This window comes from Budorcas taxicolor, chromosome 13 (genome assembly GCF_023091745.1).
Source record: "Budorcas taxicolor isolate Tak-1 chromosome 13, Takin1.1, whole genome shotgun sequence".
In the NCBI taxonomy this organism is placed as follows: Eukaryota; Metazoa; Chordata; class Mammalia; order Artiodactyla; family Bovidae; genus Budorcas; species Budorcas taxicolor.
The window spans coordinates 39,469,965-39,490,619 of NC_068922.1; the positions used below are offsets into that span (position 1 = coordinate 39,469,965).

The 20,655-nt window shown below is 43.7% G+C and overlaps 1 protein-coding gene across 1 annotated transcript in view; it reads left to right on the forward strand.

The window, feature by feature from the left end:
* The first annotated feature begins 790 nt into the window (after positions 1-790).
* The window catches only part of CFAP61 (cilia and flagella associated protein 61), a 236,833-nt gene continuing 216,968 nt past the window's right edge, over positions 791-20,655 (forward strand). The window contains exons 1-5 of the mRNA XM_052651239.1: positions 791-933; positions 6,484-6,634; positions 10,588-10,664; positions 12,283-12,350; positions 12,965-13,091. Coding sequence (XP_052507199.1) covers positions 791-933; positions 6,484-6,634; positions 10,588-10,664; positions 12,283-12,350; positions 12,965-13,091 — 566 coding nt within the window. The remainder of the gene's footprint in view (positions 934-6,483; positions 6,635-10,587; positions 10,665-12,282; positions 12,351-12,964; positions 13,092-20,655) is intronic.

A 20,655-nucleotide genomic window follows, 5' to 3' on the forward strand; every position in this document is an offset into this window, starting at 1 on the left:
AAAGCTGCAACTTTATCCTGGAGCTTCCCAGAGACTTTCATGGGCATAGGGCCCCCCTCTGGAAGCCCCTTGCAAGCCATGTCTCTTACACTTCTTTGGCCACAGACCTCTTTTCACCTTAGGACTTCCCAGGTGGCTCAGTGGTAAAGAATCTGCCTGCCAAGCAGGAAACGTGGGTTCGATCCCTGGGTTGGGAAGATCCCCTGGAAAAGGAAGTGGCTCAGTATTCTTGCCTGGGAAATCCCATGGACAGAGGAGCCTGGTGGACTACAGTCTGTGGAGTTGCAAAGAGTCCGACATGACTGACTAACTAACAACAACTCTTTCAACCTCAAAATATCCCCCAGGACTGCTGCCCTTTGGGCTCTGGTTTGGGAGAGCTCTGTTTGCACAGGGGGCAGCATCTGTATTTCCCCTCTAACTCTTGACCATGGTGGCTAATTAAATATGAGAACCCTGAATCAGTAAATAATTCCTTTCAATGTTCTTCAGTCCTATTGTTTGACTATTTTTAAAGCAGCTTTGTGGAAAACAAAAAATATTGTTGCAGTCACTTCTAGCCAGACCAGTTCTCAGAAACCTCATTTTCCTGGACAGACACGTGTCAGCTAGTTTTGGGGGACAGTTGTCATAGCCTACGCCCACGGGAGATGTATCCCACCAACCACGCTCACCCTGACCACACGAAGACTGAAGGAATGTCCCATTTTTGTAAATACGTAGCTAGACTGGCTCATCATCTCAGGTTAACAGTGGGCTGTTTTTCTCTCTTTTGGGGACAGGATCAAAAATGTCAGTACTCACCTCTCCAAGAGGAAAAGTTGAAGTGGTACATTGCCGAAGAACAGAGTCACAGGATATTTATTGTATCAAAAACCTCATTAGAAAATTTACCCAGAAGCTCTTTGGAAATCTTAATATCATCTATCTTCTGTAAGTATGTAAGCCAAGGGGCTCCATTCCTTTGTCTTCACGGGGCTTATGGCAAGGAAACAGACAGCAGGAAAGTCTGCCCTTCTGAGCAGAAGGTCTCTGGGAACAACCATCACTAAGTCCTATAACAAACATAAAAATTGGAAATATTTCTCACAGCTTTTGGATTCAGGCAAACTTGAGTTCAAATCTCGACTGCCTCACCTACCAGGAGAGTCACTTGAAAGCAAGTTAATAATACTAGCTACCAATATTGAGAATTTATTTTCCTTCAGACTCCGTGCTTTGCCAACACTGTCTTGTTTAATTCTGAGGTATTCACCATCATGCCCATTTTTACAGATGAGAAAGTGGAGGCCCGCCCAAGGTCCAGCAGTTAGTAAGTGACAAAGCCTGAATGTACTCTCAGCCACTTCTGTTGATCTGTTCTTCTAAACTTTGAATTAGGCATAGTGTTTTTTTTTTAGAAAAGATCTTTTCTCTCCCTATTTTCTTTTGTTTTTGGACACTAGAATATGAATATAGGGCTTCCCTGGTGGCTCAGATGATAAAGAGTCCACTTGCAATGCAGGAGACCTGGGTTCGATCCCTGGGTTGAGAAGAAAATGGCTACCCACTCCAGTGTTCTTGCCTGGAAAATCAATGGACAGAGGAGCCTGGTGGGGTACAGTTCATCGGGTTGCAAAGAGTCGGACACGACTGAGCGACTAACACAAACAAATATCCTATAATCGGATCCTCGTTATTTTTATTGAGCATGTTAAGAGATAGCTCAGTAATTTGGATCTCATAAAGCTTCAGATTAAATGCAATTGAAATGTTTAAACTAGGCCAGCCTAAGACATTAAAATTTACAGTTTCTGATCGCTATACTGATGACTGTAGTATAAATTTGGCATAGTTTTGTTGGAGAGCAGTAGGGCAATATGTATAAAAGCTTTAAAAATATGTGTACCAATGAAATTATTTCTCTTTTTTGGCCTTATTGTGGATTAAACACCTTAATGATGTGCTCTGGATGGAAACATGTTGATATGCACACACACACACAAGTTGTCAGAATGAAATCAGAAACTTCAGGACAATAGCAGGAACCCATGCCACTTTCTCCTTGAGAATTTTTTGCTACATTCTAGAAACCTCACGCTTCTGTTTTGACAGGTTTGCAAGGGACAGAAGTTAAATGCTCCCTGCACTTAAGGAGGGAAGTGTTAGATTTCTTTGTATAAAATTATATTATTTGTAGGGATGAAGGAGATATAAACCCACTGCATAAAAGTAAGGAAACTTGGCCATTTCAACCTCAGCATGAATAAAATGGTTGGGGGGAGGGATAAAGCTCCTCTGCAAAAGCTTCAAAACTTCCTAATTAATGGATGCATTTTCAGACAACCAAACGAAGTTAATTTACCCATAGACTGAATAAAGTAAAGGCAGTGGAAAATTTGATTAAAAGTGGTTACAGGCTGTACTGTATCTAGGAGACCGCTGAAATAAATGCAGATCAGGTCTGAAAGGGTGGAGCTTCAGCTTAGACTTCAAATAATACTCACAGGTAAGGTTCCAAGGAAGATAAACTCACAGCTAAAAATCGCAACACAAATACACAAGGAGACAGTCATCATTAGTGAAAATCAAAGACAAAAACTATACAGGAGAATCAGACTCAAAGACTTCAGATATTAATTCATAGAATATAAAATTACTATGTCTAAAGTGAAAAGGTATGTTTTAAAAGACCATAAAATGAAAAATGCGTATTGAAAAAGTCTAACAGACTATCTAGAAAGAAATAGAGTTAAAATTAAAAGCTCAGTAGATGAATTAAGCATCATAATAGGCACTGGTGAAGACAGAAGTAGTGAACTAGAGGATCAATAAAAATAGATTACCTGGAATTCAGCACAAAGAGACAGAGACAAAACATAAACATGGGATACTTAACAATTAGGTATGATCAGACATCTAGAAGGACATAATAGAAAGTGGAAGAGTCAGTATTTGAAGAGATAATGACTGGGAACTTTCCAGAATTGTTGAAAAGCACACATTCTTACGGAAAACTCAATGAATTCCAAATAGGAAAAATGCACAGAAAATTCTACAACTAACCACATCATAATGAAACAGCAAAACACCAAAGCTAAAGAGAAGATCTGGAAAATACCTGTAGAGAAAAAAGAAGTTGCCTGCAAACAACTAAAAATTAGTCTAATGATAATTCTTACTAGCAACAATGGTACCCAGAAGACAGTGAAATGTTGGAGAGCAAATAACATCAAACTAGAATTTATACCTAGTAAAACAATGTTTCAATACTTAGGGGAAAAAATGAACGAATTTTTTAAGATAAACAAAAACTAGCTTATCAGTTACTTTACTGGTAGACTCTGAATTAAGGAAATTCCTCAGAACATACTCTAAGCAGAAGGAAGAATATCTTGGCTGGAAAAACCCAATATAAAAGAAGGAAAGTAAACAAAAATATGTATAAATATTTTAAAAAATCTAGCTTGTATGAAAACAGTAACATTAACAATTAGATTAACAATTACTAATCTAATATAGATACTAATTATAAATGGTAAGTTATAAAATATAAATAATGAGTTAGATAAAATACAGGACAAAAACAGCTGATAAATTGGGGGGTCATGTGATTAAACTGAAAGTAGCTTTAAGGATTTGTTGAGGAGGAGGGTGTGGTAGCTAGTATTCAGAGGTGTTCCCCCTCCCTCCCACTTACCACACACCCTCTATCAAGTCCTTTTCAAGTGTCTTCTTGTCCTGAGTAAGGGCTGGCCCTGTGTATAGAAATCAGCAACAGGGATGCTCTATGACTTCAAGTCTAGACCATAAGAAGTCTACAGCTTCCCCTGCTCTCTGAAATGCTCCCTCTTGGAACCCAGATGCCACACTGTTAAAGGCTCAAGTCACAGGGCTACGTGCACGTGTCTCTCCTGACAGCAATAACCAGCACCGACCGCTAACAGTGTGAGTGGAACCATTCTAGACTGGATATTCAGCAGACTCCAGCTATTAGCACTACTTGACGGCCATCACCTGAGAGACCTCCACCAAAAACTGCTCAGTCAAAACCAGCTAGCCCACAGAACCGTGAGAGATGATAAAAAACTGCTGTTTGGAGCCTAGGGGTGGTTTGGTACATGTCAGTTGATAACTGGAACAGAGGGTAAAGACTTTGTTAGAAATACATGTTAACTTGGGCTAGTATAATCATTAAAGGATAGGTGTAGAGATTATAACTGCTGATCTATAGAGGGGAAAATTGAACAGGAAATTAACAAGAAACCAGAATCTAAAAGCAAGAAAAGAGGAAGAAAAAAGAAACAGCATAGAACACATTAAAATCACAAATAATAGGAAGATTGAAAAAAATTTTGTGTATCGGCAATCAAAATAAATGTATCTGAACAAAATTCTTCAGTTAAAATATAAAGATGAGTAGATTGGCTGAAAACAGAACAAAACTAAGAGGAGTCATGTTTTACATATGAGACATACCTAAGATAAAAAGTCACAGAAGGATTTAAAGTTGAAGTATTTGGGGAAAAAAGGGACAGGAAACCTTGTTTCACTCTTACTACTTAACGAGGCAGAAAATGGGAACCCTTTTTCAACAAGATTTTCACCAAATACAGTTAAGTAAAACGAGTACTGGCTGAACCTGAAATTCCTGAAACCTATTGAATAAATAAAGCACTGCTCTAATGGAAAGAACTCTGATTTCTATTGCTGGTAACATCTTTGAACTTTAATATGTTTTGATGAAATACATACATGTGCACGTGTGTGTGTATTTTTTAAGGGCTCCTTTGGCTTGGATTTGGCTTATTACAAAGGATAATTTTAAACCAGCTTTAAACGCACACACCTTCTCCCTCTACCTTATTCCTCCTTTCCTGCTTTCACTCCCACGATGATTTTCATCTGTCCTATAGAGGACCTGGGACTTCCCTGGTGGCTCAGATGGTAAAGAGTCTGCCTACAATGCAGGAGACCTGGGTTCAATCCCTGGGTCGGGAAGATCTCCTGGAGAAGGAAATGGCAACCCATTCCAGTATTCTTGCCTGGAAAATCCCATGGATGGAAGAGCCTATAGGCTACAGGCCATGGGGTCGCAGAGTCTGGACATGACTGAGCGACTTCGCTTTCTTTCTTTCACTTTCGTAGAGGACCTATTTGCTAAGCAGTAATAAGTGGAAATTGTATATATAAAATGATTTGCTGCCAGAGTTACTTTTTGCAATCAGGCTCTTTGGAAACTGCAGTGCATTTTCCCATTGAAATAAAGTTATTGGTGGCTGGCTTCCCAGGCCACCCCAGAAAAGCCTGTTTAATCTATATCGTGTGTGCGGTATAGCACTGTGCTAATTGTGCTGCAGAGCACCACCACCACTCTAGGTTCCATGGATAAGTGTATTTCAAGTTCTAATTGGGATTTTTCTCCGCTGAAGGGATGGTGGCTGCCTGGTCCCAGGTCTTGCCCACTTCCTCCTCTACCTTCATCACCGCTATCACTGATGCTCAGTGATCAAGGTACTGATCAAGGTCAAGGTCAATGGTCCTGTGCCCTTGACCATTCTCATCTGGGTTAGAGTGAGGACTGTCAGTGTGAAATCATAGGTCATGGCTCTGGGAGCCTGGAGCAGGGGAGCCCAGACGACAGGAGCTGGAGGGAGACCTGCAGAAGTAGAATGAGGGGCAGGGGCTTCAGTGAATTAGATGGAGAATCTGGGGGCTGCCCCTCCAGCTAATGAACGTCCTCAATACCGGAAGGCAGCCAGCTGCAGAGCTTGGCCCAAGGGCACCCTGCTGGGGGTCCCCTGTGGCTAAGCGCTGTGACTTCCTGTGAGAGGGGATTGTGGCTAGAGGTGCTGAGATTGATGTCCCAAGTGCAGTGGCTCCTTAAGGTGCCCACAGCTCTGGTGGTACCAGATCTGACTCAAGTGATTTGACTCCAATCATGTAGAGCAATTTTTGTGTTAAATGTTATATCTTCATTTTTTTAGTTAGCTTCTACTGATAGGAAGGGATACTGGTTTTCCATTTATGATAGTAATGTGAAACTTATTATTGAAATAGACTCATTGCAGCCAAAAGTGAACTGAATTAAAGAACATAATAAGTGTAGGAAGTGCATGTGTGTGAGAGACTCACAGAGGTCAGTTGGCCATCCTAAACGTGTGTTTTGGCCAGCATGATCAAGCTGGCAACATGGAGAGTGTGCAGAAGTCTGCAGTCGATGTTTTCCCCACCCGTCTCCAAGGGAGCATACGGGGCATCTTATATCACAGACATAGCACCTTTCTCAGGAAGTGTAACTTTCTGTAGAGATATGGTTGATAGCACCAGGTGTCCTGAAAGATGTCCCACAGATGCTGCCTCATCGGTGCCACCTCTTGGAAAGGTGGTGCCACCTGACACAGTGGGTGCTGAACTCCAGGAGCCCAAGGTAGGAGAAAATGATACCTCTTCCTCTCACAGTTGGTACCTTCTTCATGGGTGCAATTCAAACCATTTCCACAGGGAGAAAGCAAACCTTGCCATCACCCTCCACAATGACCAAGAGGAGATCATGGCCCAGGCCACCTTCCTGGATTACCCCAACTGGAATATCGCCACGCAGGACGATTGGGTGTCCGTGTTCCGGGAGCTGGACAGTGACATACCATGCACAGTGAGTGACCACGCGTGTCATTTGTGAGAACAGCCTGAATTTCCGAGGGAAGTCCTGTGTTTCCCTGTGGATCACCTCAGTTTTCAGACTGAGCAGTTTAAAGGTTATGACAGAAAGTATGTGACATCATGACAGACAGACATTAACGTAGGTGGTGGAGAGGGAAGGGGAGTCTGGGAGCAAAAGGCCCCTGAGGAGGACCTGGGGGAGCAAGGAATTAGCGGAGCAGCAGAACTCTGCTTCCCATGTCTCCACGCTCTGCTCCCAAGTCTCTGACCTGCCTGGTGGGCACCTGCCATTTACACCATCTGCTCCTGAAATACTGGCAACAGAGTCTCAGGTTCAAGTCACGCTCTGTAATTTTGAAAGCGCCCTTGTGGGCTCTGGCTCATTTGACATCTTTCAGTTGCAGATGCAGGACACCCTGTGGACCCACAGGAGCCCAGTTGGCGGGTCCCAGGGAAGTGGGGCTTTGGGAGGGGTGCCCAACCTGAGTTGACCCTGCCTCGGCTTCCAGAGCCAGGCCCGTGTCGGGTCCCAGCTGCTGGAGAGAGTCAGAAGCTGCGACCATGGAGTTCAAGGGTGTGTCCCCGGAGCCCTGGGGAACGGCAGTCGTGTGCAAGGTGGATTGGAGCACCCACGTAAACACGCCCAGCCAGCACGTTGGCTACCCAGCATCTGTCCATCCAGATGCCACCTCTCCTTCATCCCCTGTGGTCCCCTCTGCCCACCACCCTGTGCTCTCCTGGTCCCCACTGTCAGGAAAGTGATCTCAAACTTGGAAATAGGCCAAAAAGATCTGCTTGGTCAGGGCTTGTACCTTTGATTGATTTTCTATTGACTGAGCTGTTTTCCAGTTCTGCAGGAGCAGTGATTAGCTTGTAGATTTGGGTCCATTTGAGATGTAAGTCATTTCTGTCTGGTGGAAGAGATAACCTCAAAGGTCACCATTTCTGACCCTGCAGGACAGGAACTCTTTGTATCTAGCCAGGCAATCTTCTAACAATTTCCTCATTAAACTGCCTGAAGACAGCTTCTCAAGTGCAATGAATCATTTTTTTTTTAATCATCTCTCTGGTTGCCTTCTGAATTGATGCATTGAATCAATCTCTGATACTTGCACTTTGTCTTTGCATTAGGGTCATGATTTTACCTTCTCAAAAATTATAAATTAGCACGATTCTTCATAAATTCTCTACCCTTCTATTCCTCTTCTTGTTCTTTTAGAATTGTTTTCTTTTTCAACTACTTCCTTCAATAGTGTCAGAGCTGAGTTTTCCTGTATGGTACACTAGCCACGTGCAGCTACTGGGAACCTGAAATGTGGCTAGTTTGAATTGAGATGAGCTATGTGTATAAACAGCATATTAAAAAGCAGAGACATTACTTTGCCAACAAAGGTCCGTCTAGTCAAGGCTATGGTTTTTCCAGTGGTCATGTATGGATGTGAGAGTTGGACTGTAAAGAAAGCTGAGCACCGAAGAATTGATGCTTTTGAACTGTGGTGTTGGAGAAGACTCTTAAGAGTCCCTTGGACAGCAAGGAGAGCCAACCAGTCCATCCTAAAGGAAATCAGTCCTGAATATTCATTGGAAGGACTGATGCTGAAGCTGAAACTCCAATACTTTGGTCACCTGATTCGAAGAATCAGGAAAAGACCCTGATGCTGGGGAAGATTGAAGGCAGGAGGAGAAGGGGATGACAAAGAATGAGATGGTTGGATGGCATCACTGACTCGATGGACATGAGTTTGAGCAAACTCCGAGAGATGGTGATGGACAAGGGAGGCCTGGTGTGCTGTAGTCCATGGGGTCACAAAGAGTCAGGCACAACTGAGTGATTGAACTGGACTGAACTCATGCATATAAAACATACTCTGGACATCAACACTCAGTAGAAAGAAGAAGAGTGTAAAATATCTTGTTGAGAAGCTTTATTGCTTCTTAAAAGGGTAATAATTTAAATATATTAGATTGAATAAAATATATCAAAATAGTTTAACCTGTTTACTCCTTTTTTAAAAAATATATCTAATAGAAAATTGAAAATTACTTATGTACCTAGCATTTGTGGCTTGAGTTATCCTCCTATTATTTAGCATAGGTATAGACCCTTATGGCTTAATGTATTACCTACCCCAGGGGTATCTGCAAATGAAACAATGGTTTTTATCTTAAAGCTGAGGAATAAATATTGAACTGTAATATTCTTGATGGAAGAAAGAATTTGGGAAATACACCAGCCAAGTGATAAGCCATGTACCGTAAGCCAAGTCTGTTCAGAATATAAAAGATGTCATGGGGTTAGGCCAGTCTGTGCATGGAAAGTGCTCACATTGTGACGTTACCTTGTCACTCACTGTCCCTGGTGGTATCTGGATTCTGGGGTTTGCGTTGTTTACCTTTGGGGAATTTTCAAGCTCATGAACTAAACTCGTGATTCTTCTCTCACCATTTTACGCCTGATAAGCTCCTTCTGAGTGTTCCGAGGGCACGTGCCACCCAACAGGAGGGGAGACCAAGGCACAGACGTGCTAGTGGTCACCCAAGGCCACCTATGAAATTGCTCAGGAAACAGGAGACACAGAAGTGCTGCTGTGTCTGGACTGAGGTGCAGGCATTGCCTTCCCCTCACCACTCAGCTACCTCCCATTTACATCATCTCCAGAATTTGAGGGTTTGCCAGTAAGCACAGGGGTACAGAGTCGAACAGACCAGTGTGGAGATGCACAGAACAGTTGAGAAGGCTTCAGTACAACTGTGGTGTAAGGAGAAATTGATGCAGCATTGTAAATCAACTGTGTGCTCAGTGGCTCAGTTGTGTCTGACTCTTTGTGACCCCATGGACTGTAACCCACCAGGCTCCTCTGTCCATGGTATTTTCCAAGCAAGAATACTGGAGTGTGTTGCCGTTTCTTCCTCCAGGGGATCTTCCCAACCCATGGATTGAACCTGAGTCTCCTGTGTCCCCTGCATTGCTGTCGGATTCTTTACCTTTGAACCATCAGTTCAGTTCAGTCGCTCAGTCGTGTCCGACTCCTTGCGACCCCATGAATTTCAGCACGCCAGGCCTCCCTGTCCATCACCAACTCCCGGAGTTTACTCAGACTCACGTCCATCGAGTCCGTAATGCCATCCAGCCATCTCATCCTCTGCCGTCCCCTTCTCCTCCTGCCCCCAATCCCTCCCAGCATCAGAGTCTTTTCCAATGAGTCAACTCTTCACATGAAGTGGCCAAAGTACTGGAGTTTCAGCTTTAGCATAATTCCTTCCAAAGAAATCCCAGGGTTGATCTCCTTCAGAATGGACTGGTTGGATGCCCCCAAATCAACCATACACTTGGATATAATTTTTTTTTTTAAGCTATGGGGCAGAGCTCTTTAAAAACCCTAAAATCATACCCTGAGAGTCATAGTAGAATCTTTGCTGCTTTATTTTCCCCCTCAGGTTCTCTGGATCCTGAGAGTAGGGTTAGATTCTGAGTCTGGGAATGTGGAATGAAACAAGCCATCGGATTCATAACTGGGGCATTTGCCTCCCACCCTGCAAATTCCGGAGAGACTCTTTCCCTTGGGTGTCACTTGAATAGAGCAGCAGCTGTTGACCTGGGAGCCCCAGGATTGTCTTTCACTAGGCAGTGGTGCCCCAGGACAAGACCACAGAGTTCTCAGTTGGTTTCATTCCCCTGTAGGTGCGCCCCTGCCACGTAGCTGGCAATGAGGCAGGAGGAAGGACCAGACGGAGGCTCTCCGTTTCCTTGAATAAGTCCAAGCTAGGAGGACAGAAAGCGGCTTGAACCCTGCCTGGGTGTCTCCTCATTTTAGACACAAAGTTGCATCCACCAGCACCAGGCAGCTCTGGGCTGTGCCCACCTCCAGACCCTCCCCCCACCCCATCTCCCACCTTCCCTTTGCTCTGACTCAGCCTCTAACCGTGTCCTGTTTCCTTCTGCAGCCTCTGAACACACTGTTCATGCACCTATTTGTGGCTGTGGACGAGTATTCTGTTGGCTGTTGCAAAGAGATTATTCGGTGAGTGGCCACAGCATGGCAGACAGTGACGTGGAGCGCTGGTAGCAGCATCGCAGACAAGACTTGCTCCTGTCTCTATCATGTCTTTAAGTACCTGGATAGTTCAGAGATTTTTTTTTGAACTAAAGTTTAGGTTTCTTTTTTTAAAACTTTTTATTTGGTGTTGTGGGTATAGCCGATAAACAATGTTGTGACAGACTTGCCATACATATACATGATAGATAGTTTAAAAATATTTTTAAAGGTCCTAATTCTTTGAGGTGTTCAGTTTGCTTTCTGGCTCTAGTAAAGCATTTCCTCTGAACAGCAGTGTAATTTCTGAAAGAAAACAATCCTTCCTTTAAATGGATGCCTTTAACTGCCGCCACTGGAGGCAAACAGGTCGGACCACCCTTTGGGAATACATGGATTTGGGGGAAGAAAGGAAAGAAAAAGGTCACAGGCTTGGATGTTTGTAAAAATAGTTTTCCCCAATCTTATCCTGAGACACGTTATTAACAGGACAACCGGCAGAACATCGTGAGTAACATGGGGAAACATGACCTGCTGAGTGCCCGAGGTGGATCCCTGACATTTGGGGGTGGTGGCCTCTGTAATGTCACACCACAACCTCCAGACGCCAGGGCAAAGGTTAATCTCAGCAGAAATCTGGTGCACCGCATGGACATGGTGCCTTGGTTCTTGCCACTTCCATGGAACAAATACAAAAGGGGGCCTTTTGGAATCCAGAGAAAAGCAGAGAAGCGAAAGGAATTGTAGGCTCCTTTTGCCGGTAGAGAGCACAGCGCCCAGGCGCATTTATGAATGTCCCATTTTCGTAGTGAAGGCATGTGTCTCACTCAGGTGCTGATCTGAGACACAGCAGTCAGTGGTCCTGAAGAGAGATCTTATTTCATTACCCTCCCAGGAACTGAACCTGGGTAGCCTGGATGAAAACCAGGAATCCTAGCGGCCAGACCCCCGGGGGCTGGAGGCTAAGAAGCAAAGTGACCCGGGTTCTTTCCCCGTTTGAAAGCAATAATATTTCAAGGAGGCAAAGCTGTAAAAATAGGCACAAAGTTTATTACTAAAGAGGGCAGCATAACATGTGGGAGAGCACACAGAGAAACAGTTTGTTTATTGAAGGCAGAAATAAGGCAGGGGCATACCCGGAGAGGGGTCTTGAATGAGGAGAGCAGCAAAGAGGTTCTTTGAAGCACTTGTAGTGGGCAGTCCTTCCAGATCTTTGTTTACAATTGGCCAATTACCTTGTTTCTTTCCTCACTCCTGACTGGTCCTAGGACCCTCCAAGATGCCTGTGTAGCTTTTTTCTAAAATAGATCCCACTGTAGAGGCCTGGGGTGCATGTTCCCTTTTTGACCCCCTTTTAGAAGGCTTCCTGCACATGTGGGAACAGGGAAGTTTTCCTTGACCTCGGGAGTGGTCATCATCTCTCTACTTTAGCAGAGCTCAGCTTCTGCCACTAGCTTTGTCCTTGGAGTTCTGGGTGGGGACAGAGCTTGAATTTTACTCCCCTTGACAAACACCAGCTGTCTGGCCCCGAGGCCCATCTACGTCCTACCTCAGTGGCTCGCAAGGTCACCTTGCTGACACCCCGACCCTCTCTTACCCTCATCAGGACTGTGTTCAAGGCGGTGCTGGACCTGCACTTTGTGTTCCTCATCGTGCCATCCTGCATGAGCCTCGGTAAGGCCTCCTCCACCACGTCCTAGCTCCAGGGGCTGAGACAGGAATTTTGTGCTTACAATGGGGCATCGAGGGTGGGACATAAGAATGGTCTCCAGGTCCTTGAGACTTAACGTGCCCATCTGATTGTAACAATTAAAACACATGTTACATATATATATGGAATCTAGAAAAATGGTACTGAAGACCTTATTTATAGGGCAGCAGTAGAGAAACAGACATAGAGAATCGACTTATGGACTTGGGGAGAGGGGAGGAGAGGGTGAGATGTATGGAGAGAGTAACATGGAAACGTACATTGCCACATGTAAAATAGATAGCCAATGGGAATTTGCTGTGTGGCTCAGGAAACTCAAACAGGGGCTCTGTATCAACTAAGAGGGGTGGGATGGGGAGGGAGACAGGAAGGAGGTTCAAAAGGGAGGGGACATATGTATACCTATGGAGGATTCATATTGAGGTTTGACAGAAAACAACAAAAATCTGTAAAGCAATTATTCTTCAATTAAAAAAAAACAAAGAACACATGTTAGAGTGAAAACTTCATTTTTCTCAAAGCCCTGAAGTTACTTCTTGGTAAATCCAGGCCTCATTTCTTTGTCTCTGGGGTTCAGGCTCCACTCTCATAACCGTGTTCAGCCAAGTGGGGTATGTCCCGAGCCTGACGAATGATGAGGACTTTGCCGTGCATGTGTGTCACAGGCACAACCACTACCCTCAGCTGCACATCCGCAAAGCCAGGTAAGACTGGTGCCAGGCCTCCTGTTACCTAAGCGTTTACCCTGACAGTTACCTCGCATGCGTGCGTGCTCAGTAGCTTCAGTCATGTCCAACTCTTTTCGACCTCATGGACTGTAGCCCGCCAGACTTCACTGTCCATGGGATTCTCCAGGCTAGAATACTGGAGTGGGTTGCCATGCCCTCCTCCAGGGGATCTTCCTGACCCAACAATTGAACGCGCATCTCTTATGTCTCCTGAATTGGCAGGTGAGTTCTTTACCACTAGTGCCAGCTGGGAAGCCCAACAGTTACAGAGAGTTTAAAAATCGCCAGTTCTTACTGTAAGTAATTATGGCTTGAATGAAATTGCTTTCAAGGAACTTTCATTCATTTGGAGGTGATTATAGTTCCCCTTGATGAAATAATAGGATTGCATGTTTGAGAGTCACTGCATGTATGATTGAGAGTCATTTGGTGCCATGTGGTCAGCAAAGCTGAGCATTTACTTCTTAAAAGTTTCTAAAGACAGACCCCATATTTCACTTTTTGTTTTGATGTGGAACTTTTTTAAAGTTTTTATTGAATTTGTTGCAATATTGCTTCTGCTTTATGTTTTGGTCTTTTGGCCTGGAGGCATGTGGGATCTTAGCTCCCCAACCAGGGATCAAACCTACACCCCCTGCATTGGAAGGCCAAGTCCCATCCACAGGACTGCTAGGGAAATCCCACCGTATTTGTGGGTTGTGTTTGTTTGTTGTGCTTTTTCATGTGCTTTGTTTGTTTCTGGTGTTGCCCAACTGTATATGGGATCTTAGTTCCCCAGAAATAAAGTGAAAGTGAAGTCACTCAGTCATGTCTGACTCTTTGCGACCCCATGGACTGTACCTGCCAGGCTCCTCCATCCATGGGATTTTCCAGGCAAGATTACTGGAGTACATTGCCATTCCTTTCTCCAGGGGATCTTCCCAACTCAGGGATCAAACCCAGGTCTCCTGCATTGCAGGCAGACTCTTTACCATCTGAGCCACAAGGGGGCTTCAAGGATCAAACCCTCACCCTCTGCATTGGAAGCATGAAGTCCTGACCACTGGACTACCAGGGAAGTTCCTGATTTTTTTTTGGAGCGGGGCGGGGGTGGGGGCGGTTTGGCCACACCATGTAGCTTGCAGGCTCTCAGTTCCCCAACCAGGAATTGAGTCCGTGCCCCTTGCAGTGGATGGATAGAGTCCTAACTACTATACTGCTAGAGAATTCCCGTCATTGCCATATTGGATAAGTACTCGGTTTCTTTAGAAAGTATAAAATCTCAGTTTTTGAAAAGCAAGAGTCTCTTGGACTACAAGGAGATCGAACCAGTCAATTCTAAAGAAAATCAACGCTGAACATTCAGGGAGAGCCTACTATTTACCAGGCATGTAGTGTTATGAATGTGTAATAATGGCATCAGGTAGAGGAGGATCTTGATCTTGACTTTACTCCTCTCCAGATGAGTCACCTTAAACAAGGAAATGGGCCTCTGCAGGCCTTGGTTTCATCTCTGTCAGTGGATGTGAAGATGTTGTATGCCACGTGGGACTGTTGTAGTGATGGGATGAGAGGACAGAAGCACTCAGCACACTGCCCGTCACATGTAGGTGCTCAAGGAAATTAAACATTATTACTAATATTGTTAGAGTTAAGTAGGGGAGATAGATCCACTCACAAGCTGTAATGCTTTGTAGCTTGGAGGAGGGAAGGACAGAGAGGGATCAAGACAGCCTCATACTACCCCTAGGCTCTCAGAAATCTAAATGTCCACCAAACTGCAGTCCCTCTGTGCAATGGATACTACTCAGCAATGAAATGGAATAAACTACAGATATACACAATAGCGGGCTTCCCAGGTGGGTCAGTGGGTAAAGAATCCACCTGCAATGGGAGAGACACAGGTGGTGTAGGTTCAGTCCCTGGGTTGGGAAGATCCTCTGGAGGAGGGCATGGTAACCCACTCCAGTATTCTTGCCTGGAGAATCCCATGGACAGAGGGGCCTGGTGGAGGACAGTCCTTAGGGTCGCAAAGAGGCAGACAGGACTGAAGTGACACAGCACATACGCACACACAATAGCATGGACCAGGCTCAGAAAGTCTATGCGGAATGAAAGAAGACAGACATAGAAACAAAGACTGTATGCTGTTTGTATGATGTACAGAATGGCAGAAGCCAGATCAACAGATGCCTCTGGCAGAGGCAAGAGTATGCTGGAGGGACAGGATGGGGAGACCATGCTCTGTGGATTGATTAGGGTGCATGCAGCTGTCAGAAGGCATCAACTTTTAATACCTGTGCATTTTACACTATGTTATTATACCTCAGTGGGGGAAATGTAAACGAAAAAGAGGCTTCACAGAGAAGGTAGCCTCTGACTGTAGTCAGGGGGGATGAGTCAGAGTTCAGCCAGATGGACAGGATGGGCAAAGGCATGAAGGCAAGAGAGCATCAGGCAGGTGGGCAGGTATGAGGAAGCACGCAACTGAGATGAGCAGACTTCAACTCGGAGCCCACTGGGAGCACTGAAGAAAGACGTGGGGTGGACTGTATGTCAAAGAATAACTGGTTTCCCTGTGGCCAGTGGCTTGCAGGGGAGTAGCACAGGACAGTCTGGCCAAGAGTGACGCTGGCTAGAATTCAGGCAGTGACCAGTCAGAGGTCCAGGTTGCAGAATGGACCAAGACAGGTGCATAGATGCAAAGAAATGATTGAGAGGGAGGGTGCAGTTTGGTTGCCAGTTGTATAGAGAAGTTGAAGAATGAGAGCAGTGATGGTGATGCGGGATTTTCAAGGTTACTGGGGGCTGGTGTATTCTTGCCACCTCTTCTTAATATCTTCTGCTTCTGTTAGGTCTATACCATTTCTGTCCTTTATTGTCCCCATCTTTGCAGGAAATGTTCCCTTCATATCTCTAATTTTCTTGAAGAGACCTCTAGTCTTTCCCATTCTACTGTTTCCCTCTATTTCTTTGCATTGATCACCGAGGAAGGCTTTCTTAACTCTCCTTGATATTCTTTGGAACTCTGCATTTAAATAGGTATATCTTTTCTTTTCTCCTTTGCCTTTTGCTTCTCTTCTTTTCACAGCTATTTGTAAGGCCTCCTCAGACAATCATTTTGCCTTTTCGCATTTCTTTTTCTTGGGGATTGTCTTGATCCCTGCCTCCTGTCCAATGTCACGAACCTCTGTCCATAGTTCTACAGGCACTCTATCAGATCTAATCCCTTGAATCTATTTGTCACTTCCACTGTATAATCCTACGGGATTTGATTTAGGTTATACCTGAATGGTCTAGTGGTTCTCCCTACTTTCATCAATTTAAGTCGGAATTTGGCAATGAGGAGTTCATGATCTGAGCCACAGTCAGCTCCCAGTCTTGTTTTTGCTGACTGTATAGAGCTTTTCCATCTTTGGCTGCAAAGAATATAATCAATCTGATTTCGGTATTGACCATCTGGTGATGTCCATGTGTAGAGTCTTCTCTTGTATTGTTGGAAGAGGGTGCTTGCTACGACCAGACAGAAATGTATGGACCTAACAGAAGCAGAAGATATTAAGAAGAGGTGGCAAGAATACACAGAAGAACTATACAAAAAAAGATCTTCACGAACCAAATAATCACGATGGCGTGATCACTCACCTAGAGCCAGACATCCTGGAATGTGAAGTCAAGTGGGCCTTAGGAAGCTTCACTACAAACAAAGCTAGTGGAGGTGATGGAATTCCAACTGAGCTATTTCAAATCCTAAAAGATGATGCTGTGAAAGTGCTGCTCTCAATATGCCAGCAAATTTGGAAAATTCAGCAGTGGCCACAGGAATGGAAAAGGTCAGTTTTCATTCCAGTCCCAAAGAAAGGCAATGCCAAAGCATGCTCAAACTACCACACAATTGCACTCATCTCACATGCTAGCAAAGTAATGCTCAAAATTCTCCAAGCCAGGCTTCAACAGTATGTGAACCACGAGCTTCCAGATGTTCAAGCTGAATTTAGAAAAGGCAGTGGAAACAGAGATCAAATTGCCAATATCCACTGGATCATCAAATAGCAAGGGAGTTCCAGAAAAACATCTATTTCTGCTTTATTGACTATGCCAAAGCCTTTGACTGTGTGGATCACAAAAAACTGGAAAATTCTGAAAAAGATAGGAATACCAGACCACCTTACCTGCCTCCTGAGAAATCTGTATGCAGGTCAGGAAGCAACAGTTAGAAATGGACATGGAACAACAGACTGGTTCCAAATTGGGAAAGGAGTACATCAAGGCTGTATATTGTCACCCTGCTTATTTAACTTATATGCAGAGTACATCATGAGAAATGCTGGGCTGGATGGAGCACAAGCTGGAATCAAGATTGCCAGGAGAAATATCAGTAACCTCAGATATGCAAATGACACCACCCTTATGGCAGAAATCAAAGAAGAACTAAAGAGCCTCTTGATGAAAGTGAAAGAGGAGAGTGAAAAAGTTGGCTTAAAACTCAACATTCAGAAAACTAAGATCATGGCATCTGGTCCCATCACTTCATGGAAAATAGATGAAAAAACAATGGAAACAGTGACAGACTTCACTTTTGGGGGCTCCAAAATCACTGCAGTCACAGCCATGAAATTAAAAGACAGTTGTTCCTTGGAAGAAAAGTTATGGCCAACCTAGACAGCATATTAAAAAGCAGAGACATTACTTTGCCAACGGAGGTCCATGTAGTCAAAGCTTTGGTTTTTCTCGTAATCATATATGGATGTGAGATTTGGACCATAAAGAAAGCTGAACACTGAAGAATTGATGCTTTTGAACCATGGTGTTGGAGAAGACTCTTGAAAGTCCTTTGGACTGCAAGGAGATCCAACCAGTCCATCCTAAAGGAAATCAGTCCTGAATATTCATTGGAAGGACTGATGTTGAAGCTGAAACTCCAATCCTTTGGCCACCTGATGCAAAGAACTGACTCATTGGAAAAGACCCTGATGCTAGGAAAGATTGAAGGCAGGAGGAGAAGGGGACAACAGAGGATGAGATTGTTGGATGGCATCACCGAGTCAATGGATGTTAGTTTGAGTATACTCTGGGAGTTGTTGATGGACAGGGAGGCCAAGCGTGCTGCAGTCCATGGGGTTGCAAAGAGTCAGACTCGACTGAGCAACTGATCTGAACTGGGGAATGGTGGATTCATTAATCAAAGGTAAAAATAATAGTGCTAGATGTACAGGAGAGAGTTTGAGGAGATCATGAGAACAAAAGAGATGGTCTAGTTTTGGGGGGTATTTTAAAGTAAAAAGCAGAGAATTAGAGCAGAATTTTGAAAGATGAAACTCTTAACAATAATAAAGAAAATTGGAAGAGAGTCACAGAAGTCAAAGACTCTTAAAGTGGCAAATCAAATAATTTGTAGGGAGATCAAATAATTTGATTACAAAAAAGAGACTGTTGGATTTGGCAATTTAAAAGACACAGATGAGATGAATAAAATTGATGAACTCCTAGCCAAACTTATCAAGAAAAAAGAAAAGGAGAGTAGACTTAAACTACCATTATCAGGATTGAAAGAGGTGATATTAGTACAGATCCTATAGACATTGAGGGGCTTCCCTGATGGCTCAGTTGGTAAAGAATCTGCCTGCAATGCAGGAGACCTGGGTTCGATCCCTGGGTTAGGAAGATCCCCTGGAGAAGGGAGAGGCCACCCACACCAGTTTTCTGGCCTAGAGAATTCCATGGACTGTACAGTCCATGGGGTAGCAAAGAGTCAGACACAACTGAGTAATTTTCACTTTACAGACACTGAAAAGTTTCAATTCTATAAATTCAACAATTTAGATAAAATGCATATCTGAATTGTTTAGACAAATCTAATCATCTAAAATGTTTCTTATTCCCTGAAATACACAAACTACCTACACTCATTGTAAAGATGGTAATAATTGAATAATTCTATATCCATTAAAGAAATGTCAGCTGAACCTTGGGTAAGAGCAAGGGTGGCTGTGCCCTGACAGTAGCCTCTCCCCCAGCCACCTGCCCCAACCCACCCCATCCTGGTTTGTGTCTTCTCTTTTCCTCCTGTTGTGGCTCTGAACACTGCCTCTTCCAGAACCTGGGCCTCAGCTTTCTCCCAGGCTCACCCCTTTGGCTCCTCTGTACCAGTCTTGGCCACTCAGTCCAGTGCTCTCCCTCTGGCCATTTGGCAAATTGTTAATTAAGTCATGAGAAAGTTGCATACATTAATTTCTTAGGGTCTTGTAGTCTCATAGTTGCTATATTTTAATCTCAATTTCATTTAAAAATTAATCATTTTTTTTCCTGCCATTTGCTAACTAATGTGGGGCATGGGCTCATTTAATAAAATGAATTATATTTTCCAATCATAAAAAGCTTAAAAATTACTCCTTGTTTCATTATTCTATGTGAGTATATAATTGTACTGCTGCTGCTGCTGCTGCTGCTAAGTCGCTTCAGTCGTGTCCAACTCTGTGCGACCCCAGAGATGGCAGCCTACCAGGCTCTTCTGTCCCTGGGATTCTCTAGGCAAGAACACCGGAGTGGGTTGCCATTTCCTTCTCCAATGCATGAGAGTGAAAAGTGAAAGTGAAGTTGCTCAGTCATGTCCCGCGATCCCATGGACTGCAGCCCACCAGGCTCCTCCATCCATAGGATTTTCCAAGCAAGAATACTGGAGTGGGGTGCCATTGCCTTCTCCGATATAATTGTACAGACACATGAAAGTGTTACGTGTATATTCTCTCTCTCTCTCTCTATATATATATACACATGCATATATGTCTATAGTCATGATAGTATGTTTTGTTAATTGCATTTTCCACTTAGTATAACAGCTCATCTACCTAACAGATCTATTTTATTGTTTTTCGTGGCTGTGTGGCATTTCATTGTATGAAACGCCACATCATGTGGCTTTACATTGAAGTATTCCTTGTTTATGGAAACATATCATCTTTTTTTCTATAGCATGTGATGCTGTGGTAATGCTATTTTTGTCTGTAGTATAGATACTTAGAAGTGGAATTTCTGGGTAAGGTTGCATTAAATACCAAAAATTTAAAATAGATACTACCAAATTATTTGACTAAAATAATGACATCGATTTGTATCCTAACCAACAGTCTCATTTTCTTGCATTCTTGCTAATGGCGGATGTTTCACTTATTAAAACTGTCCGCAGTACAACAGTAGTTTGTTATTTTAATTTGCATTAATCCAAATATTTGTGGGTTTCAGTGCCATTTTACAGTTTCCATATTAAGTGAAGAAAATAGTTGCATTTAAAATAATTTCTAGTTTAGGCAGATGATTAAACATGTACATTGAAAGCAGACAGTTCTTTGGGGGAGGTTGGAGGGGAACGGTTACAAATGAATTAGCACATTTTTAAGTCTTTTCTTTTTTTGCCTCTACTAGATGACCAGTTTGTTATAAAAGGGCATGACCTGGGTACAGCCAGATGGACAAAATGCACAAGGCAGGATGTGGGGAAGGGCTCAGGGCTTCCACGCCTCTTCCAGTCTCCCCAAACCTCCACACTCTGCATTCTCTTAAA